Below are 25,565 nucleotides of genomic sequence, written 5' to 3'. Positions count from 1 at the left end.
GTCTGTTTTCCATGTCTAGTCTTTGTTCCTGGATTACATTCTTTTGATTTCCGCTAGAATCTTGGTTCCCTTGATTACTCTTTCCAAAACTCAACAAGGGATTTTCGTGAAACTATATAGGAAGATTGGGCATTATATATAGATATAATGCATTAATCCAACTTGAGGTTTTTTTTCACTTGTTAAATCCCCATAAGGGCAACTAAGGGGATTTTGATGAAATTTTAACAGGTATGTAGATGTGCATGAAGGGTTTTAATTGGAGTTTGAAGACTGGGGGAAATAGTTTAACATTTATCATTTACCTCTATTTGAAGTTAGAGTAATTTTTTCTCTTTGCTCACAGTATTTTTAGTTTTGTTTGTCTGTGCTATACTATTTCTTTTATGAGTATTTTTTAGATAGCTATTTTTTTTAAATGTAGAAATTAAAAACTAGTTATTTACTAAGTTGATGTTTTCATGCACCAAGTAAGAAGTCCTTGACATTATTTGGTTGGCTTTATCTATGTTCATGTTTATAAAAACAAATTGATATTTCAAAGAGCTTTTAAATATCTTTGTCTGATGATATCTTCAAACTGTTTTTTTTCTCATTTTGGTCCAATACTCTAAAGCTAGGACTTTGAGTCTACTGTCTGTCCCTCAAACCAACTTTGAGACATATGTAATTTGGTCTGTCTGCCTGTAAATTTGTTCTGTATTATTTAAAAAAAAATTAAGAAAGTGTTGAAGCAGTTTTCCTTTTAAAGTTGGTTCATATCAACATGATCTTTTGAACATAATGAGCAGATACATTGAACCTGTCCAAACCGACCCCTAGACAGGTAAAAGCACCAAATCTTAAATAAACCAGAAACTTCTCTAAATTATATTTCTCCATAATTATACCCCACTCGTCACAAAGTCTCAACTCCAATGGAAGGAATTATATTTAATTTGGTGTCACCGTGTGTTGCTTTATAGAGATAGGGCATTCTCTGTAATAGATTTTGGTTTCATTCCTATAGTAAATTCCTGCACGGGTAGGATTAGGGTATGCAAAGCAGGTCAATGTGTGGAACATCATGTTCCCATTTATTATTTTTCAATGCATTTGAGTAAACCGAAAATATATTGAAACAAAATAAAACCTTGGGTTTGGTTTAAATAGGTTACACTATACACAATAATTACCAATCTTTCTAAACTACATGTACATGTACAATTAATGGCTATAGTAAATAAAAGCAGTAACTGTGAACTGTTAAAATGTACATGTATGATATCTGTATGATAGGCCTCAACTGTTTCTAGCCTTGATTGTATATATTCATCTACATGAATGAGTATTTTGATTAGGCCAAGAAAAAATATTTATCTGTTTAAGGTTACATTCAATGAAAAAGTAGGTTTGGTAGGTAAAATCATTTTATTTTTTAAATTATTTTTTCTAGACACTCTGTGGAGAATTTCTTGACTTTTTTAATGCTCAACAAAAAAATGATTGTTAAGCATCATTTCATACATGTCATAAAGAATAGCAATAAAATGAGCTAGGGCTCCAAGGCAGGAAGAATAGGATAGGTAGGGTAATCTAAAACAGACATTTGTTTTCTATGGCCTAATAACTCTAGTATATTGATGGCACTAAAATCATAGCCATTATTTGTTAATGGAGGATGCCATTTTCTGTCGCAGTCTATCTAACACTAATGGATGATAATATGATTGTCCATTGTCTGTATTATTTTTGGTTTATGGCTATACATAGATTGAATAAAAAGTTGTTAGATCTTTTCTGATGTAAACAAGATCTACAAATTTGCTGGATTTTAATGAAATTTGAGATGTTTGTACTGATGAAAGATTTGATAGAATGTTTTCCCTTTAACTGTGTAGGAAGTTCTTTATGTAGACAAGGTATTTGTTTTTTTTCCCTTTTATGCTTTCGTTCATGGCTATTTGAAGACAGAATATAGAACTATCATTTCTTACTTTTGAGACAAGAATATTCACTTGTTTAGCCAATTGAGATTTCTGACACCCTCAGGTAAGATTTCTATGTCTCACTGGTATTAAGAATAACTTTTCTTACTGAACTTAAAGTCCCGATAGTTACAACAGATTTTAATGAAACTTGAGATGATTTGATTTATTGAATGGTCTGTGATGAGTGGGTCAACAACTTTGACTTGCTTGCTTTAAATGAAATTTGAGCTGTAGCTATTTGTAAGATATTTGTTGCATGCAAACAACAGAAAGATGGATGTTCTGAAAAATTTAACTATACTTCAACACACATTAAAAAAGTCAAATCTGCTGGTGTTAGTTGACCACTTCAGTAAAATGTTTGTGTTAGTCTTTTATGCTTTTGATTTTGTCTGTGGTTACTCTTGACTTCTATTTGTGGCAAAGACAGTTTTATCTATTTTGTGAACTAGAAGTGAGCCAGAACTCAACTTATATTCATTAAATGAAGTGCCGAGGAGGTGCCTTATATTCATTAAATGAAGTGCCGAGGAGGTGCCTTATATTCATTAAATGAAGTGCCGAGGAGGTGCCTTATATTCATTAAATGAAGTGCCGAGGAGGTGCCTTATATTCTATAGAATTGAAAACGAAGATATTTCTATAGCTTGTTTCTGAAGGAGGGGGTACACTATATTACCCTTGTCTGCCCATCTGTTCATCTGAAATTTTGACACATGTTTTATACAGGTATGCCATATTGTGGGATTTGATTTTGAATTTGTGTGATAATACATTCTTGTTTGCTTTAACTTGGTTTTTGTATATATTTTGATTATACACTTAAGTTGCAGTGCATGGGTATAACTAAATGGCATTTGCTCAGACACAGATTTCTTTTTTTTTTTTTTATAAAAATTTCATTTTGCTATGACTAAAACCCCTGTCAATGCAATGTATTGCTCCACCCTTTTTTCTCCCATCTCCTGTAACTAGAAATCCTTGCTCTGGATTTTAATTGAATTTTGACTTTATTGTAATGGACCATAATATAATTTAGATTGGCGTAACCTTAATGATCCCCTTGCCAAACAAAGAATTCAAGATTCCTCTGATAATTCTCAACTTGTTTGTTTATACTGCCCTAACATGAAACTACAATAGGCCTTGTCACCAGTTTTCACTGCCCTTATTATCACTCATAAAATAGACCCATTCTGAATTTCATTCGAAAAAAATAGTATTTTAACAACTATTTAAATACATCCACAATAAAGTATTATGCACACATCTTTATATATTCTGACACGATTACAAGTCAAATTTTTCCGCCTCGTCAGTTTTTACACAAATACTGGATAATCTGGTGATAGGTCTCGGTAAAATGAAAATGTATGATGGAGGCTTTTAACGTGAAAGGTGGTTAAAGTAAGTGTCTTCATACAATTTAAATAAATAAATATAAATGATGAAGTATAAATGGAAAGTGGATGGACAATTTTGTCAAAAATGTGCTGAAACATTTATTTTTTAATGTAAAGATGAGAAGGTTATTGACTTATCCAATATTGAATGGTGTTCTATAACTTGAAATATTATATTTGTATGTAGATTTTATATATATGTTGCATTACAATGGGAATATTGTTATAAATTATTTTCAATGCTATGCAACATACAAAAGCTTGGATTGCATGTGTCTACAACAGGTTCTCATGCTTACTAGATGATAATTGTTTTAAGTCTGTCAGTCTGTGTGTATATTAGTTTTGTGAAACGGTAGAGTAAATTTTGTCTTTATTTTTCAGACAATGGTGGTGCATACTGTTATTTAAGGAATGACTGTTTCATTTTTTTGGTCTATGAAGAAATAACTTCAATTATGGGATGCACATAAAATTACCTGCATAGCAGTTTATTTTCAAGTGTGCACCACGGGCATTGAGGTTATTTCAAATAAAAAAAAGGTTGATGTCATAGTTGCATTACAAAATTTGGTCTATGAGATAATGGACAAATTTTTTTAATCAGAAAGTGTATTACTTCTGACTTTGAATTATATCAAAATAGACCCTTTCGTGCTAATTTTCTGGGTAGGCTTAGTTGGTACTTCAGCTAGGCAAATGCTTCACTTTCTCGTAAAAAAATCCAACTATTCTTAATTCATTTATATTGGAAGTGTTGTACCTACCTTACGGAAATACCAACTGGACCCACTCAGAAAATCAGCATGGATGGGTTAATTTGTGTTTTTTTTTTCTGAAAACGTTTCAGAGACTAACACTTTACAAGATGAAGTGTACAACAAGCAACGTTTCTTGACTAGTGAAAAGTCATTTATAATGTAATGTAAAGTTTTGTTGAGAATAAATTTTTGTATGGTTTTTTTTTACCATAAAGTCTCTGTAGGTAGATCTTCTATTTAAAGAATAATCAATGGAACCAAGGTTATAGCAGTAATCAATAGAATGTAATTTAGAGACAAAGACCAGACATGAAAAACAGACATACACAAAAATGAAAATAAAGTAACTAAAATCATACATACAAAGTAACAAAAGCAAATGAGCAACTCGGACTTCACTAAAAACTGGGAGCATGGACCAGGTGCACCGGTAGGATAAGCGTCCTCTGCTTTTCTAGAAACACTCGCCGAGTTGCTCATAAAAAGTCAATGTTAAAACAACACATTTGAAACTTCTTAAGCTAAACAATTTTGACTTAATTGGAACATTATCCCAGGACAAATTTCCTCTGATGCAGGTATAAAGAAATGGGAATTCTAGTTAGCATCCTTATTCTATTGTCTGATACTTCAAAATCATATCAACATTCTATTATAGATGTCTGTTGAAGTAGTCTCCATCTTGCAACAGAACAAGAAAATCAATGTTGGACAGATGGACGAAGATGAATTTGAGCAGATTCTTCAAGTTCTACAGAAAGACTTTGAACTTCGGCAGAAGGAGCAGGAAAGACTGAGGTACTAATTAAAGCATTATGTAATGGGTATTTATATCCTTCTTTAAATAGATAACACTATAACCTATAAATTTCATTTGGTTCTTGGAACTTTGTCCACTTTGGTCCTCTTAAAATGGAGAATGTAAAGGAATTAAGATTATTTGACTAAAAATGTGGTTTATAGAATTTTCTAACTTTAAATCTTAGAAAGAAGGGCATTTTTTCATTAAACTTCTCCAAAAGTTGAGGGTATATATAATGTCTGAGTCCACATTAATTGTAAGCACAACTCCTAACCTACACTACTCAAAGGATATTGATGACAATTTGTAGGAAGGTTAAGCATTATATGTAGATGTTCATGATGGAATGTAGTTAATGTTGGAGCTAAGATTCCAAAGGGAGATAATCCAACGTAAACATTTTACGTAGAAACATTTGGTTAGTGTAACTTTTCTAAACTGCCCAAGGTATTTTGATGAAATTTAATAGGAAGGTTGGGCATCATATCCAAATATGCATGAAGAAATATAATTACTGTAAGAGTACTTGAAAGGGAGATAATTAAACTTAAAGTATTTAACTCGATTTGAAGCAGGTGTATTCTCTTTGTGAGTTTTCTTACAGTGTTTCTTGTTAAATTTTGCTTTGTTTTCAATTATTTTTCAACTGTATACTTCCCTATTTATAGGAACTGGGGTGTCATATAAAGCTTTTGTCTATGATTTCATTCATTAACCAGTTCACATCTTCCTCTCAATCCATGTAACCATCCAGTCCCAAGAATATAATGGGAAATTAATTTTATTTGTGGGTATCAATTTTAAGTGGCTTGTCAAAATTTACCTATTTTGTGAATTCTTGTTTTCTGGAATTGAATATCAGAAAATCAATGTTTAAAATAAAATTAAACATTTTGTGTGGATTTGGATTTTCTTGGTTTTACTTAACCATGAAAACATACCACAAAAATTGATAGTAATGTACCCAACAAACATTAGTTATCTCACAGAATTTGGTCTTTTTGAGGGAGTACAGTTGTTTGCTACTATGTGACCATGACGACCAGTTCCTGAGGCAAGGTATCCTTATTCTTTGTTATAAATAGCACAAAAAAGTTGAAATAGAGTCTTTACCACTTTAAGTCCATTTTTAATTTTATAACATTTTGCCATAGAGAACGTTATAATTAATTAACTATCTTTTGTCATAATAGTACTCTTCCTCTCACAATACATCCTGTAAATGTTTTTTGTTTTGAACAAGGGATAATTACCTGCTCGTTAGTTGGCTTATCTGGATTAAAGGATTACACATGTTTGTTAAATTGGTATGACAAAGCAGATCAAGCAAGTTTTGTCTTGTCCTATCTTAATTGATATGACAATTAGTTTTGACATTTTCTCACATTATTTTAATTATGAAAGAGTTTTGAGTTTAATTTTGCACCTGAGTGAGAACTTTCTTAATCATTATACAATAAGGGTTATTTTTTTTTCATTTCTGAGACTGTTGTGAGATTTTCCTAAAAAATGTTGAGGATAGTTTTTACCATTGCTGCAGAAATTTCAACATTGTCAATTGGGATCTTTATACAAATTTTATGCAAATTTTTGCCTGTCCGAGAATTCCAATTTCTTACGATTGGAAATTGCAAAAAATGGTATGTATATTTTAATTTCATGTAGCTGACAGAATGTGCTGTCTGTCTGTCTGTCATGAAGAGTTTGCAATCTTTATACCTTCACCTTTGTTTTATAAGTTTTTCTAAACTTTAATTCACACAATGCTTTAGACCATACAATACTTGTTAAGGATTGTTATGCTGTACACCAGACTTTCTATTCATGTGTTGTGGGCCTTGACAATTTGAAAAGGTGTAGGGGCATTAAGCTATGAATATTGCCTAGAAATAGCAACTTTGTTGTAATAACATAAATGTTGTTCATAACGTAGTAAAATATATAACTTTAAGGAAGAATAACATTGTTTTGACATCAGTTCATTGTAATGATGTCATAATGGTTCCACAATTTTAAGTCATTTAGCTGAGAATTTTAAATTTTGTTGTTTTTTCGGACATATTTACATCCAGAAAAACTATGTCCACACCCAAGAAACAACTATATTTTTACATATGAAGAATTATTTAATTATGAATGCATTCACAAAATATGAAATAATTTCTTGGGTGTGGACACCATTTCCTTGCCAAAAATATGATCAAAAAGTGACCAAAAAGTACAACATTTTCCAGAATATCAGAATATTTGTCAACTTCAAGCAATTTTTCTATCCTTTCTATGCCAGAATTATCAGAAGACTTTATATTTTATTATTTGTGATGGATTCAAGTCTCCAAAGTCACAATTAAATCATTCAACACTTAATGGTTAATTTTCAGTTGAATTTTATGCCAATAAGATCCTTTACCGACCCCTCTCCTTTGCAATGTTGTGGTATAATTTTATCAGTAGAATAAGTTTCTCTATTATCTATGGTTGCACTGTATTAATGTAGACTGGGAAATTTTGCACGATCGGTTTTTCATGGTTTCTCCAGTAAAAATGTGCAATTCTTTCTCAGATAATACATTGTATTGCAATTTTTTTCTAAGGAAATATTGATGAAGCAGCCAGGATTATCACTGGGCTTCGCATTAATTCATCGAAGGCAAAACTTTATAAGGAACTTGGTTGGGAACTACTTTTTAAGCGTCGAGAGAACCATAGACTAATACTCATTTACAAGATCATAACTGGACTAGCACCAAATTATAAACCACCTAGTCCAGCCATATATTAATAATATTCATAATTATAACCTTAGACAGCACCCAAGCATACTCCAACAGGTTTTTACCATTCACAATAAGGGCCTGGAACCGCTTACCTGCATCAACAAAAAAAAACTGTCCATCAATTGAGGTTATCTTCCAATAGCCTGAAGGCACCTGTCTACTTCAACATAGTTAACTGCAAAGAGAATATATGGCTCTGTCAGCTGAGGACCGAAGCAAGCAATCTTAATCAACATTTGTTTCTTCATCACTTGACAGATAACCAAAACTGTCCACGCTGTAGGGACCATATTGAAGATAATCGTCATTTCTTGTATCTTGCAATTACTATGCTCACCACAGGAGGTCGGTGCAGTTTGTCTGCTTGGATCTTAACATTATATTTAATTTTCCAAATCTACTATTTGGCAATGAAGTTCTGAATGATACCCAGAATGAGCGAATTATGCTTGCAGTGCAAAGTTATCTAAAAAATACCAAGCACTTTCAGTAGTACCATATTATAGTTATATATAAAATAAAGTGATGATATAGGTTGTTTTGTGTGCTTTTGATGACAGCCATTTAATTTTTCTTAAAATATTGATTTTATTAAAAAAAATACTAATTTATAGATCAGTTCATCAGCATTATAAATGATATATTTATCATGCACGTTAATTTAATTATTGCTAGATATTAAAAATCATTTGAAGTCAATTCCATCTTCCTTAATGAAGTGATCGGTACATGATGTCTAGTAAACATGAAATATGCAGAAAATACCTCTTTTGTCAAGATTGAGTTCATAATTTTCAATCTTTGAACTTTATCCATCAATCTTTACAAAAAATGGATATTGATAATATTCTAAAATAAAAAAAAAAGTTTAATTTGAAGATAATGGATAAGTTTTGCATTATAATATAAATTACACAGAGAATTACTATTATTCTTTTTTATAGAGTAAATTTTTAATTTAAATATAAAAGTGCATGAATATAATCATTATCAGTTAATGTACTCTTTTTTATATATATGTGTTTTCAAGTCATGTGAATATCTTCTATCTGCAAGTTGTATATATTGTTTTGTATGGAGAGGATATATATATATAGGCCTTGCCTGCTATCCAATCTTATTCAATTTGAATAAAATATATTTAAATCAAATCAAATCAAACTCATATGTAGGAACAACACAAGATGTGTGGTTTAAACAGGTTCAAAACTTATATGTAGGGACTACACAAGATGTGTGGTTTAAAAAGGTTCAAAAGTTATATGTAAGGACTACACAAGATGTGTGGTTTAAACAGGTTCAAAACTTATATGTAGGAACTTCACAAGATGTGTGGTTTAAACAGGTTCAAAACTTATATGTAAGGACTACACAAGATGTGTGGTTTAAACAGGTTCAAAAGTTATATGTAGGAACTTCACAAGGTGTCTGGTTTACACAGTTTTTACTGAACTATACTTAATTAAAGTTTTTATATTGTTACATCTCAGTCTGCCTAATTTAGTCTACCCACTGAGGATTGCAGTCCAATACTATAGAAAATATTGTAAGATAAGACAGCCTGTGGGAAACAGGCAGAAAAACAGAGAAAGAAATTTTTTGAGATTAAAAAATAGTACATTTTTACAAATAGTACAAATAGATAAGTGTGGATTTGTAAATGTCATATGAATTAGACCAGAATCATTGATATTTTTGGAACCAATATGCTAATGACTGGAACAACCATTTCATTATCCTGTCTTGAACAAAAAATAGACAATACTTTATTCTTGTAAATTGAGTAGTTTCAGAAAAAATATACTATATATTGATAATGTTACATAATTTATATGTGTAAACATTTGTATATGAATTGGAAATACCCTGAGGTACAACTTTTGCCTTTTTTAAAACTATCTTTACAAATTAAGCTAAATTACTATATCAACATTCTGCAAATTAAAAATGTTTAGAGATGTATGGTTTAATTTCATAACCTGTGGCAATACTATTATATAAAACGACTTTTAAGTTATTCACACCTCCAAGACTGTTCATAGGAACAATGGACTATTGTTCTGTCCAACTTTTTATTGGATTATCCAGATTAACATTAATAGACATATCAATTAAATCAGATATCCCCCCCCCCAAAATCTGAGTTTAAGACTTTTTGGATGAGTTCTGTTCTTCAATTAAGTGAATGTAATGGAAGAAACACTATCATCATTGTCTGTGATGAATTGCTCAATGGATTTTAATGAATCTTGCAATTGGCAGGTCTACTCCATATGGTATGTTGATGTTTGTGTTTTCTTGGCTATGTCATAAATTATTTTTTACTGTTAAAGTAGAATTGTGAGCAAAATAGTACTTAGTAATTAACAGTAGTAATAATTATAATGTTGTCCAAGTTTATGCATCATCACTTGAAATATCCATTTCAATGGAAGTTATCAGTCTGGCCATTTTATTCTCTCTTTTGCTCCTTGTTGGTCCTTTTAAATTAGAATGATGTCCTTGCTCCACAGGAATAAAAAAGAAAAACGAAAGAAAAAAGCGTTTTCCGTATTGACACTTTACCTTGACCTAGAGTCAATTTCAGGGTTCATTCTTTCTTGATAAACTTTAATTTTTTCAATACTTAAAAACTTGAGATATTGAAGTTATATTTTTACACTTTACAATGCTTTAAATAAAATTCACAAAAGGTTGAAATTATTGTTGGTTAATACAGGGCCAATTTTAGTGCTTTCTGACTCTACTCCTTCATGTTTCCTTCTTCAGTCTAGGCCAATACAAATAATATCTTTGTTTATGCTACCTGCAAAGGAGAAGGTTCAGGTTAGAAATATTGTTATTGTACTTTCAATGATAATTTTCTACCCTCATTTTGGGTCAAAATTTTGCCCCCATTCCCAAAGAAAAATATGCTCCATCAGACCATGTTTTCTAAATTTAAGAAGTGATATTCCCAATCATGGCTTGAAATATTGTACAGATTTGCAAGATTTGTGCAGAATTAATATAGTAATATGTCAGATGTACAAATTTTCTTTCCTCTCTATTATATCATATTTAATACCATGAAAAACTGAGTTGATGTTTGGTATAGGTTGACTTACATATGGTAACTTCTGTTATGTGTTGGACAAGTTTTTTTCAATTTTACCCATAAAAAAAAATTTAGTTTGGGGGAAGTGAAGGGAGGATGTAAAATAAGTTAGGTCAAATAACAGGAAACAAACATATTAAATTTATTGCCTAAAAATAAAGAAATTATATATTTTTTGGAAAAATAATGTACAAATAGAGTTAAATTAGGTATTAAGACAGACAACCCCATTATAGTTGTATTAAAGACTTTAATATTGGCAGTCTGTTTCTCAGCCAAGCACATGGGAATTACGAGATAAAGCGATGACTTATCCATACCAGTTAAACCTCCCACATTAGGGAGACCCCCTAAAATTCTTTAAGTTTAGAATCTCCCACACAAAAATATAAGATTTGTAGGAGATTTTTGGTTAAAATTGCTATATTTTCTGAGAAAAAATACTTAATACTGGTAATTGAATTTTACATTAAGTAAAAATCTCCCACTTGAGGCTGTGTTAAAGAGGGAGAGTCTCCCACATGAACTGTTCCAAAGGTTAACGTGTACTGGTTGACTCAAAAGTCAGATTTATGTCTCAAATTGGAGTGATAGTTCTACCCGTGGGCAATTATTATTGGAGCTAGCACAATCAAAATCTTGCTCATGTCAGACTTAAGTACAAAGTAGGGTCTATTCCATTGGACACAGTTCTTGTCCCAAAATGCTTGAAATATATGCCATAGGACATTTAACCACAATTATTCAAACAACTGTTTCAGTCATTTAAAGAGGTAGATCTAGGGTAAGGGACACAACGCTTACAAATTATTGGAATGTTTGTATTCAGTATTTTACATCAATCTCATGAAAACATCAAAGCAATTTGGACTGATTTCATTCTTTTTCAAATCAAAGGTTGATAGGCTTTGGTAAAATTGAATATGATACAAACACATCACTGATTTCAACAGTTATGTCCCTTACCCTAGGTCTACCTCCTTGACACAAAAACTAAATATCTAATGGGTGATTTAGTTTGCCTTAAATTACATCCGAAATAAGACTGTTTCCCTGATGAAATTTCCCAATTTGTCAGAAAAAGGGCCGAAAAATAATACTTAATTATTTCTCCGTAGTTGAAGGGTAAAATACTGTGAGAGGACTTTAATTCATGGATACCAATTTTCATGGATAAGGGAGAAACAAATGTTGATGGATTCTTGAATTTGTGGTTTTGAGGTTTTCAGTACACCCATTAATGGAAATTTTCTTTTTGCTGTGCATCAAATTTTGTGGTTTGGCTTACCCACAAAAACCACAAAAATTGGTACCCCCATAAACAATAGTTCTTTCACAGCATGATGTTTTTTTTGTTAAAATTATACCCATTCATTGTTTATGGCTTATCTTTTTCTTGACATCCTCCATAAAATTATTCATTTTAACTACAAATTCTAGGTTTTGAAATGTTATTTCAAATTTCTCAATGTAAAAAAATGATGTATATTTTCCTTTCCCAATAAAAAAGGGATGTGGATGTATAGAAAAAAGCTGAAAATAATACTGCTAATGCTTTCTTTCTCATGCATTTCAGTAAAATACAAGAAGATTTAGAAGAAGAGAATAAGAAGGCAGAGGTTCTAGCTCAGCAGACAAAGCTCAATGAGAATGTCTGCATCCGATGTTGTCAGACATTTGGAATCATCTTCAATCGTAAACAGACTTGCCAGGGCTGCAAACTGTACATCTGTAAAAAGTGCTGTCTCTATGACCCTGATGATAAAGGCTACATCTGTCATATCTGTGCTAAAGATCGGTGAGTATATTATATTTGAAATTTAACTATGGATGGGGTTATGAATATGATATACACAGATAATTTGAAAGAGTTATGTTTATGGCTCTTACAATTAAGGTAACATCTGTCATATTTGTGCTCAAGATTGGTGAGTACTCCTTGAAATTTTGCTATGGAGATGGAGTATGTTAAATCACTTGGAACTGAAAGTCGCATTGATGATGCAAAAAGTTAGTCAGACCCGAAGTGTGAGTAAGAATGCTGAGGTTATATTCTGTGAATATATTTATAATTGACAATATACATGTATTATATTGCTTCATTGTAGATAGTTTTGGCACACTTTTGTATATGATGATTGCCAATAATTTGTTGTATTGTATTGTGACAGTAGCCAGAGATAGAAAATATTGAGCTCTCAAAAACAGTAGAACATTGTAAAGTGTCAATTAAGTTTCTAATAAGAATTTCAGAGCTCTGTACCAGAATAACATACAGTCTGTTGTAGATAGCATCATATGGCAAGTAACAGTCAGTGTCTATTACACACTATCTTTTTGGTGAGATAGAATTTCTAATTGTCACTTGTGGAAAAAATTTAAAAATAAAAATTATTAATTCAAAAAACGAAAATTGCAAAAACCAGTATCTGCCACTCTGGTTTTGCAAACACTCATGGTTATAAAATTTGACAATTTTCAAAAGACTTGGAAGTATTGTAGACGACTCTTATTAGTTTATTGATACAGTAGTCCCTCTCATATGTGGCCACCCAAACTGCAATCAAAAACCGGCCACATAAGAGAGGTGGCCTCTCTTGAGAGGTTAGGCCAATTTCTGCACTTCATATTGTATATGTTTGTTTTGATTCTACTACATGTACAATGATCTTTTTATCTTTTTCACTGAAAGAAAAAAAAAAATTCAGTTACAAAATGACATTTTGCCAATTTATATCTGATGGCTTGAAACCCTATAACATCAATAAAGAGGATGATGATTTAAAACTTCTAGAGTTACTGAACATTATTATTTTGTCAATACTTTTATTGTTATGGCTGGATATCTGGGTCTTTGTAAGTGGCAATGTTTTACAAAAAATGTATAAAGTTCAACAACAATTTGTTTATTTTAGTTGATCTTTTATAAAAGAGCAATAAAAAATGATCTTAAGTTGCTTTATATGGGTAACATTTTTTTTAATTGATTGATAACTTCCTGTTTGATCTTGTGGAAGAGTGCTTGCCTCGAATGTCGGCGGTCATGGTTCAATCTTGTCAATGTACATCTAAAACTTTACAGTTGATAGGCCAACTCACATCTTCTGGCCAAGCAATATGTTGCATAAAGGAGATAGATTCTGATTGCCAGAATAATGTGTCTGAGTAGGGTGGCATGCCTTTCTGCAGGATGTTGTTTCTGTAAGCTAGCTCAAAAAAGATTTAATTCATTGTGTGGGACTATTACAAAGTTCAATAGGTCAATTAATCTTGCCCTGAAATGCATGAAAGATTTGCTATGGGACGTTAAACAATATTCAGTAATCAATCAACAAAATTGATTGGCAATGTTTATTAAATTTGAAATTATTTTAAAATACATATTGTTATTCAATTAGATAAATACAGAATAATGTCAGTTTTGATATTGAGACGGAAAATATTACATTGAGGCCGATAGAGTGAGATATTCTGTTGAGATGTTCAAAACTGACATTATTCTGTTAAACTGATGTTATTCTGTTTATTGGCGATGCCACAGTTGGTTTGAGGTAACATTGTCATTGGAAATGTCAAATAGTTTAGTATCAAGAAGAAATCCTGAAAAAGAAAATACAATGTATCAGGCAGTTAAAAATAGTAAAAGATGAAGGCTGATACATACTTGACACAAGTGTTGATTGCCAACTAATGTTACTTGTTACTTATATACAATTCAAGGATGCTGACCCTACCAGTGCACTTGGTCTATGCTCCCAGTTTTCAGTGGAGTCCGAGTTGCTAATTTACTTTTGTTGCTTTACATGTATTATATTGGTTATTTTATGTTCTTTGTTGTGTGTGTCTGTTTTCCATGTCTGTTCTTTGTCCCTGGATTACATTCTTTTGATTTCTGCTAGAAATTTGGTTCCATTGACAAGTTATCATTGTCATAATATTTCGTACATAATTTGAAAAAGTCTTTTCCTAGCTTACCCGTATAAGTCAATATAATATTTGCAGTATAAAAAGATGAATCATTTTGTATGCAATGAGGATAATGATTTTATTTTAGTTTTCATTAATGCATATTTGATATTTGAACAAAACTAGCATACTTTAGTATGCAAATATTGATAGGTAACAAGACATACAGACACCTGTTGTCCGTATCATATTTTAATTGGAAATCTGTTGTTTTACCTGTAAAATTATTTTATATTGACAATCATGCATATTATTGGCCCAGTTTCCAAACCTACACACATTTTGGACGCAAGCTGCTGTTTGAACTGTCAATAGGGTGACGTAGAAACTATTTTATGTAGCCACAGGGGCTGCTGAATCTCTATGACAGGATTTTATCTGCTGTATTGTTATAGCAACATGCTATTCTGACAGACAATTTTTCAATTGTATGGTGTTAAACCTGGTTATTGCGTAAACATAATTTAATAAGGCGTTGAACTGGTTGTATTCAATATAATTGTTCAGTGGTTAATTTCACAGGAAAATTCCTAATCTTGAAATAAACTGAAAGTAGCAGCTTATGTATAGTCTATTTTTATTCCAAATCTATGAACTATAGAAGGGGTATTGTAACTTGTCTGTGTGTCTGTCCATTTGTCTTAGGTCTTCCATATGTAACACTGTTACAAACACTCTTAAATGGTTATTCTCCATGGAAAAAATTACCTTTAAAATGTCTGTTTTTAAATCCAATTTAACCAAACTTGTTTTGTTCTTAATCCAAAGAAAGACATGAAACCTTATGATACTAAAGGTCCAAGATGTAAGATCTAAGTCACAATATGACTTACCGTTCTCAATATGAGTCTTCTACTCATTTTATGGATTGTAATCAAATATTTAGAAATGTATTTCTCAAATCAAAGGTCAAAATCATATTGTTAATTCCATAAATAGAACAATAAAGGGTCTGTAGAAGTTCCATCTTTATGACCTTGACCTTACATCTTTGACCTTAAATTGTGAGAGTATGATGCTTGTAGTGCCTTATCTATAAAGAAACATTGATAAACCCTAACTTTACACTTGCAGGGAGTTGAAGCTGAAATCTTGTGAATGGTTCTATGACAATGTCAGTAAGAAGTTTAAAAGATTTGGCAGTGCAAAGGTAGTCAGAACATTATATAAACAGAAGAAAAGAGAATCTTCTAGGAGATATCACAGTAAGTTTATACATGTATATTATTTACTTAGGAGGATCTTAAACTCTAAGAATGTTTATGAAGTATCACTTTTACTGGTATATTTTCCATATGTCCTGCAAATTTCATTGGAGGAACTGACTTTCCTTCACCCTGTTCTTTATTTGAACTATTTCTCTTACCTTTATGGTAAAATTTCGATTTTAACATACTGACCACAGCCCAACTGTTGAAAATGTCAAAAATAATCAGCCCTTTTTAAGAAAAAGAGCTTTTTATTGCAGGAAAAAATACTTATCTTGGCTCAATCATAGTACAAGTTCTATTTATTTCAAGGTCAAAAGTCAAGGTCACATGTCTTTTATTTAATAAGAGAAATGATGTCACCTAGCTAATTATATTTTTGCTTTAATGACAAACTAAACTTAAGAAAAGCAGATTCGAGGGGCCCTCTTGTGCTTGAAAATTATGGATAATTTTATAAAAATCACTAGAAATTCCCAAACAAGACCTTTCCTAAGGCTTATTAACCGGTCATTACCCCTTTTTTTAAAGAGTTTCAGGACATCAGTTATACAGGAATACATCATGGATAATTAATTTCCCCGGGTTGTCTCTGGATGTCCTTGAAAAATAAAGTTGTCATAATGTAAAATTAATTCTACTGTTTATTGGATTCTACTTGACAAATCCTTATCTTCTAGACTTCTTTATTTGCTTCCTGTCTTTAGGGATGCCATTTATATTGTCTGTGGATTTGTGTTTATATTGATGCTTGGTACACCAAATCATTGAGTAATTAGGGAAAGTCTGTGAATGTTATAGGCATACTCTAAAACACAGTCTGATATTTGGCTTGGCCAGGCTAAAAACAGGATTGGTTTTTGATAGCTTGGTTTAAACTACAGTAACACTGTAGGTACCAGTATCATATTGCATATCCCTGGGCGGGTGTACGTCAAAACATGGATGCTATTAAAATATAGTGCATTTTCTTGTTGCCTTTCTACAAACTTATGTTTTGTCAGAAGATATGAACAATGACTTATAAAATAGAGCAAACATCACACTGTAAGATGAAGAACTTTTTTAAAAGAAAATCTAACATAATAACATAGAAATGTTCCACTGAAAAGGTTGGTTTGATGAGTGCAAAACGAAAGTGAAAGTAGGGAAAATGGCTATTTCGAGTTCAAGACTACTTTTCTGTCCGATCTTTGTGGACTCACCCTATTTTCTTTGCGGGAAATTATTTTTTCACATGTCCTTAGAAATGCTACATAAGTGAAAGTTTTATTGAAGCACTTTACACATTTTTTAAAAAATCCTTGAATATGCACTTTATATAGAAGTCTATGGGAAAATTAATATGATACTGAGTCCTGTAGCTTTTTTGACGCAGTTGGTATTGAGTTCACTTTTACATCACATGACTCCCATGATGCTTAACTATGGCAACCTAACCGATGGGGCTGAACACATTTAATCTACAGCAGACAAGTTGACATGTGCCATCATTATATTAATTGAGAAGTTGGTTTTTTTCCAAATTATTTCCGATATTTTTAATGTACTTTTTGGTGAAAAGGAAGATATCAAAATTTAGCACACCATAAAAAAATAAAAGAATAACAAAAAATTCTGAAAAAGATTTTTAAGATTCTTTGATCCAATACCACAATTCTGTTTGTGACAAGTATCAATTTTAACATTGTTTTTTACGAGCAGGGAATAGGGTAGGTCTTCCTTTACTGGATGAACTCCAGGTGATACAGTGAACAATTTGACATAAATATTTGTATCAAGTTTGGATTATAATGCAGGTGACATGACAGAAACCTAAAATCTCCTTGTTTATGGTCAGTATAACTACCTTAATCAATCCAGTAATGGTCATTCTATCACAGAAATATCACCACCTCTATTCCCTGAAGTTCAATATATTACTGACTGTAATTAGTTCATTTGACAGAATCCTTGAAAATGAAACCTTCAAATTGATAAGTGATCACTGTAATCACTAGAAATTACCTATCTCTACAACCCAGACTATTGTATTTGACATTGTTCTCCAGGGGTTTCTGTTCAGGTTGTCTCTGTCATTTGCTCTGTCTCCATTTCTTGGAATTTACATCAGGAATCCCTGTAAGGGTTATCTATGTGACATTCTCTTTCACCAGAATCCGTCTCTGGGATTAGATAAATTATTGGAAATGTCTAGTAGAATTGGTTACTGTTTTCCTCAACTGGCTTCCATTTATTGGTTGTATTAAGATCAGTGTTCAGGGTACTGAAAAAAATCCAAAATAACTGTTTGTGCAAGATTTATGGTGTAATGTTTTGTGATACTGTGAAACCTGTCTAAACCAAACACCTCATAGAACTACTTTATAACAGATTAAATGTATGTTGAACCATGGTTTACCAAATTTGAAGTTTAAAATGAGTTCAGCTAATATAGGTTTCACTGTATCAATTATTTAGAGAATATCAAAACTGACTGTTTGATAGAGATTATTTTGCTGTTAATAGTGATGTAAAGTTCTGTATCTGTGCCACTAATGATGTGAAAGCAGTCACTCTAGTATCCACTCACTTCAGTCTGTCACACTTAAGGATACATACTTTATTTAATATGTAACTCTAAATGCACTATTATCTTTCAAACTTGATGTTAACCTCATATTTTGGAACATTTGATGTAAACACAGATCCAGACATGTAATCCATCCTGTTAAGCATTCTGGGAATATCCTTATTCTTTTGATGACACATTGATGACAATTATTAAATCTTAGGACAGCTCGTTTATTTATTAATAAGCTTAGTGCTCCAAGGTTTCAGCAAAGATCAGAATGAAAGTCATTGGGTTCAGCATGACAGATGACTTGTTCTTTTGTTGGAGAATTAGATGGAGCATTAGAAAATCAATACATCTATGTTATTCTGCCTTAGGATCTTCCTGACAATTATATTCTTAAATACATTAGGGATAATTACAAACTTTAATACAAATTTACTGTCATATAAATGTCTGGGAAGGCTTTAGGCAGAACTATGATGTAGACATAACTTTTGTCTCAGTTTATTACTGATAGAATTTAATGTACATTTTGCCAGATACAGTTCATCACTCCCTTGTGTTGTGATTGTTTAGAAGGTGCCTACAAAAAGACAGACCTGGAATCAGGGTTTCAAATGGTCATATAGATTTTTAGTCTGTGTCAGTTATTATCTGAAGTTCTATGGTGTCTGTTACATTTTTTTTTTAAAGCTGTCAACTTTATTCCCAGTCTACAAAAGTGGAAGCATGAAACTCTTTTATTCTGTCTATCATATTTTTTAAGGTTGGTGAATGATTTAAAAAAAAAAATTATGTTGAATAATTTGATCATCAATTAATGTAATGTGTGCATTATAATACTGTTGAACTGTATGGCAAAAACTATATACATATATGTCATTTTATTTTGCTGTGTTCTAGGATTTTAAGTTTCCATGGGAAATCTCTAAATGAAGATTAACTTTCCTTCACTTGAAGTTTGCTTTCTAAACTTAACAAATCATTTAAAGAGTAATCAAGGGAACCAAGGTTATAGCGGTAATCAAAAGAACGTAATCCAGGGACAAAGACCAGACATGGAAAACAGACACACACAACAAAGAACACAAAGCAACTAAAATCATACATACAAAGTAACAAAAGTAAATGAGCAACTCGGACTCCACTAAAAACTGGGAGCATGGACCAGGTGCACCGGTAGGGTAAGAAATCAAGTTTTCTACTTGTCTAAGGACAAGCAGAGTATCATAAACAACTTTCTTACACCAAAATGTCAGTTGCCGCGGGTGACGGGAAAGTGACATCCTGGAACACTGTGTTGGTATCCACAATTTTCAATCATTAAAAATAATAATTCTCGAAAATGGTAAATATTGTTGTAATTATTTCTAGCATTTTTTGTTTTTGCTAAAACTAAATTTAAAAAAAAAAAAACATGAAATTAATTGAAAAACAAATCAATGTCACTGCAATTTTTTTTTAATATTTTTCTAATGTACTGTTGAAATATTAATTGCAGGTGTAGAAAATTTAGGTAGAGTATTTTGGTTTGCTTTGAGTTGGTCATGGAGCACTATTTGATCTACACAATACTTGCTTGTATATTTTGATTTACAAAAGTCACATTTTGTCACACTTAGTGTTTAAAAAGGTTCTGCTATAAAAATTTCAAATCACTTTGTTAATGTTCTCAAATTTTAAATTTTGGAATCTGACAATATATTAATGTATGCCTGTTTTCAATCAAGAATAAGACCTAAGGGAGGTAATTCAAAATTATATTTACACTTATTGGATGAAAGAAAATCAGCTGATGCTGTTATTTTGGTAACAAGTATTTAAAGATCCAGGATTAGAATGATAACCAAGAATTGTTTAATCAACTTTAGTTTTCAGTAATTTTGATTTTAATGATCTTAAAAATGTATTAATCTTGTATATGATAACATTTTCTGATCAAAAAGTAAATCCCATTTCTGACAAAATGTTTTTATTCAATTAAATCAGTTATTTTTTTTTATACAGATACAACTGACAAAAAACTTCAGAAATTTCTACAGTTGAATATAGAACAACAACCACTTTTGTATTCAACAATACACTGTCTTAAAAGACTATGATGAAGAACTTACAAAGGGCATTCTATGAAAAATTAAACTGTATATAAACACAACCTATCTTATGTGACAATGGTAATGCTATTCCTTGAAGGGTTACTAAAGGCAGCTCTGACTTATCTGCATTAGCCTGGTTTATTCAGGGTCTGGTTTATTTGGGATGTGTTTTTTTTTCAAGGATTGGTTTATTCAGGGTCTGGTTTATTTGGGATGTGTGTTTTTTTTTCAAGGATTGGTTTATTCAGGGTCTGGTTTGTTTGGGATATGTTTTTTTCAAGGATTAGTTTATTCAGGGTCTGGTTTATTTGAGATGTGGTTTATTCCAGAATTTTTTGTTTTGGAGTTTGGTTTATTTAGGGTTTGTTTAGGGCACATTTTACTGTATTCTTAGTGTTAAATCTGGCTCATTCTTGTTAAAATAAATCAATTTGACTTTCAATAAACTTAAATAAATAAGTTCTATTTTTAGCTGACAATGAAAGTGACAGTGGTTATGGTCCCACTCTATTGGCCAGTAAAGCTTTTGGTTCTCTGCAGTCTCTGGACAAACTAAATCAGAAGGTGGAAGGCTCAGACAATGAAGGTAAGCTATTAAAGTACATCTGACCTCTACTGAGTGTCTGGACAAACTGTGACTCCTACAGTCCATAGAGAAATAATGTATGGATACCTGTATACTCTACCTCTTTTGGAGGGCAAATCTGTTTGAACTAATATCCTTGAAATTTGACCTCTGGAAAGGGTAATTTTGCAGTGGTGATCAGATCAGAAATTAAAGGCATTGTACATAATTAACAGTAATTTCATGTAAAAATATAAACATGTTTTTTTATCTTACATTAGACCATACAATAAGTAAATTAACTCTTGATGCAATTACATATTTCATTGTAAGAAAAAAATTTCTGGTAGTTCAATACTATTTAAGAGAAAATAAAAAAAATGGAGATCAGGTGTTATGCTTGAATCGACAGATTTAATACATATAAATGATGGTTTTTTCCCTGCTTTGATTTTCTTTCAAGAAGTTAGGGGAACATTTTTTTTCTATTTGCATTTTTTTACAGTTAGCTCTAGCTTAGAAAATTGTTTAAAAGAATGTTTCAGGCATAGATCCAGAGATTATAAGAATGGAAGAGCTAAAAAAGAATGGGTGTTTCTAAGCCATTATTGGTAATATTTTTGCTATAAAACATGCCATTAATAAACAAATTTTTCAAACAAAGGGAGAATTTCCATCTATTTGCAATAGCCCCTTAATCTCTCAGTTTCCTACAAAAATGGGAGATAACTCTGATTTGCCTACCTAATGTTTTTTTCTGAAGATAGATATATATATATATATGGGAAATAACTCTAGTCCACTTATTGGAATGTCAATGAACAAAGTGATTTCCGTGTCAGATCGAAGTGCATTGAGTAAATAGATATTTTATTATGTAACTTTACACTTCATTTCTTAAAACTTGTATTGAATATGAATTTCCTGTTTAAATCCAGGCAGCTGCTTGAAGTTTGATTTTGAAGTATCGGTGGTAGTTTTCCATCAGTTTTCAATGAACTGTGAAGCATTGTAGAAATCAAGAATTATCTTCTTTTTTTAAGAGGCGTACAACTTGTTTGTCTCCTGGGTTTACTGAGAGGCATACGACCTGTGTGTCTCCTGGGTTTACTGAGAGGCATACGACCTGTGTGTCTCCTGGGTTTACTGAGAGGCATAAGACCTGTGTGTCTCCTGGGTTTACTGAGAGGCATACGACCTGTGTGTCTCCTGGGTTTTCTGAGAGGCATACGACCTGTTTGTCTCCTGGGTTTACTGAGAGGTATACGACCTGTTTGTCTCCTGGGTTTACTGAGAGGCATAAGACCTGTTTGTATCCTGGGTTTACTGAGAGGCATAAGACCTGTTTGTCTCCTGGGTTTACTGAGAGGCATACGACCTGTTTGTCTCCTGGGTTTACTGAGTGGCATACGACCTGTTTGTCTCCTGGGTTTACTGAGAGGCATACGACCTGTGTGTCTCCTGGGTTTACTGAGAGGCATACGACCTGTTTGTCTCCTGGGTTTACTGAGAGGCATACGACCTGTTTGTCTCCTGGGTTTACTGAGAGGTATACGACCTGTTTGTCTCCTGGGTTTACTGAGAGGTATACGACCTGTTTGTCTCCTGGGGTTACTGAGAGGTATACGACCTGTTTGTCTCCTGGGTTTACTGAGAGGTATACGACCTGTTTGTCTCCTGGGGTTACTGAGAGGTATACGACCTGTGTGTCTCCTGGGTTTACTGAGAGGCATACGACCTGTGTGTCTCCTGGGTTTACTGAGAGGCATACAACCTGTTTGTCTCCTGGGTTTACTGAGAGGCATAAGACCTGTGTGTCTCCTGAGTTTACTGAGAGGCATATGACCTGTTTGTCTCCTGGGTTTACTGAGAGGCATAAGACCTGTTTGTCTCCTAGGTTTACTGAGAGGTATACGACCTGTTTGTCTCCTGGGTTTACTGAGAGGTATACAACCTGTTTGTCTCCTGGGTTTACTGAGAGGCACACGACCTGTTTGTCTCCTGGGTTTACTGAGAGGTATACAACCTGTTTGTCTCCTGGGTTTACTGAGAGGCACACGACCTGTTTGTCTACTGGGTTTACTGAGAGGCATACAACTTGTTTGTCTACTGGGTTTACTGAGAGGCATACAACTTGTTTGTCTCCTGGGTTTACTGAGAGGCATACGACCTGTTTGTCTCCTGGGTTTACTGAGAGGCATACGACCTGTTTGTCTCCTGGGGTTACTTCATAAGCTTGATTTCAACTTTTATTTGCAATAGTGTAGGGCTGCCACCATTTGATTCTTTGGGGGCATGGCTATAGATTTTTTTCTGAGACGAACTTTTTTCCCTTGAGCAAAAATGACTTGTAATTTTTCCAGGGCCAATCAAAAACAAATAATTTGTTTTAACATCTGTTGAAAACAATCTTTTTTGTCATCTCACTACAGCATAGCACCTTTCACAAAGACATTATTTATTTTTTGGTCATCTTTTTTAAAACAAACTTTTTCCCCTCGCCAGTGTTTAGTGAAATTATTTTTTTCCCACATTTTCCAGAAACAAACATTTTTTCAAAAAAATCCATAGCCCCACCTTCAGAAAACCTGATGGTTGCTGCCTAATAATAACAATTATTTAAGAACATTTTCAGTAATTGGTTTTTAAATTTTCAATTCTCTATGGTCAGCTCGGTAATTTTTTTATCTGACCGTTTAAATTTTTGAATTATGCCAATTAAAAAGTGTAAGTGTTCCAAGCCCATTGGAACTCCCTTGATGGGCCACTGTAATTTCACCAGTACATTGTAACAAGTTTCATCATCTTACACCTTACGACAATCCTATATTTCTCATAATGACAAAATACTGGTATATGAATAACTAGAGTACCAGTAATTGGAATTCTTGAGTCCTGATTCATTTGACTGTATTTGAGAAAAATTCTGTTTCTAAATGTCCATATAGTCCTTTTTAATGTAATGTGTTATATGGACTAAAGTATATATTATAAGACAAACTGTTATCTCTATAGGCTGTTTATATTAGGTCCACCTTTGAAATTGCCGTAAATGTTAGAAAAACAATTTGTTTATGGGCCCTTAACAATCTATTGTGCCGGCCCACTGAGAATAAATTATAATTTAATTAGAATTCATTCACCTTAAGTGACAATATCTACACATTTATAATGTTTGGCCAGTGGCTACAGTGATATAGTACTTCTCACCTGTTTAAATTAGCCTTGATAGTTTCTTATGTCACTTTATTTATAAACTTTGGTAGTTATTTTAATGACTATTTGACTTTGGTTAGTAAATATTGTGTAAATTTATTTGTATTGAAGTACGGTATTGTTAGAAGCCTCTTCGTTAGAAAATACAAGGTATTTATCTACATGTACATTAATAATTATGACTTAGAATTTTGTGTTTATAATCTGAATAAAGGAACCATTTGGTCAAACATTTTTTGCTTTACAAAGAATGAGACAAAATCTTACAGATTGTCACAGCCTGAATTTAATTGATAGAGTAGGAAAAATGTAAGAGGTAATCGTATTAAGGAATAAAAAGGGTAGGAGATGGGAGACAAAGAGTAGGGAGATGGGAGAAGAGGGCGTTTGAGGTAGGAGAAAGGGTTGAGAGGTGGGAGAAGAGGGTGGGAGGTGGTAAAATTGCGATGGAGGTAGAATATGGTTCTCCATGTCTATCCCTCTTATATGGTTTATTTATATACATGAAAGTATCATTTTTCTGCCTTCAAACTCCTGTACTAAATAAAATGCACGTCCTTCATATGTGTACAAATGCATTTTTGCCTTAAACTCCCTCTGATTCAGTTTTAAATGGATCAGTGGCAGATCTTGGGGTAGGGTTTCAGGGGTCAGACCCCTCTCCCTTTTTTTTTGCAATATTTTGTTGTGTGCAAAATTTAAATGAAAAAGAGCCATTATTGCCTGAAAACCCTATTGAACACCCTTTGAAAATCTGAATTCGCCTGTACACACCTCCTTGGCATCCTCAGACATCTGACATAAGTTAATACCTTAAGGAGCCTCACAGGTTAACAAAACCCTGAAACAGATGGCACTATTCTTTGCTCAAGTGTTTTATTATCGATCATAAACCATATTTGTATTGCCATGGAAATAATTATTTCCCTTCAGAATTGATAATCTGCATCTTTTATAGCAGTGTTTGGTATTTTACGACTGTGATTTCCGTTAATTTCAGTCATGTGTCTATCCAACAGATTTTGACAAATTTACTGTAAAGAGTACTTCAGAATTCTGGTAGTTTTTTTTTCAAAATTTAGTATACAGATATTTCATAGTTTTCAGTAGTGGTTATTGCAGAAATGTTAAATTCATGCAAGTTATA

General features: G+C 32.4%; 1 protein-coding gene across 13 annotated transcripts in view; it reads left to right on the top strand.

Moving 5' to 3' along the window:
• Positions 1-25,565, top strand: part of LOC148599416 (uncharacterized) — a 96,671-nt gene that overhangs the window by 24,637 nt on the left and 46,469 nt on the right. For 11 of the 13 annotated variants that reach the window (XM_088558853.1, XM_088558851.1, XM_088558856.1 and 8 more), the window contains 4 exons: positions 4,793-4,932; positions 12,387-12,608; positions 15,851-15,981; positions 21,110-21,223. In XM_088558853.1, coding sequence (XP_088414979.1) covers positions 4,793-4,932; positions 12,387-12,608; positions 15,851-15,981; positions 21,110-21,223 — 607 coding nt within the window. Of the gene's footprint in view, positions 1-1,955; positions 2,032-3,251; positions 3,378-4,792; positions 4,933-12,386; positions 12,609-15,850; positions 15,982-21,109; positions 21,224-25,565 lie in introns of those variants that run through there. The other 2 variants (XM_088558858.1, XM_088558857.1) reach the window with 2 other exon arrangements.

Source organism: Perna viridis, chromosome 13 (assembly GCF_037379345.1).
Source record: "Perna viridis isolate PV_CMFRI_1.1 ecotype Kerala chromosome 13, ASM3737934v1, whole genome shotgun sequence".
Classification (NCBI taxonomy): Eukaryota; Metazoa; Mollusca; class Bivalvia; order Mytilida; family Mytilidae; genus Perna; species Perna viridis.
This window is presented reverse-complemented; position numbering and strand designations above follow the sequence as displayed.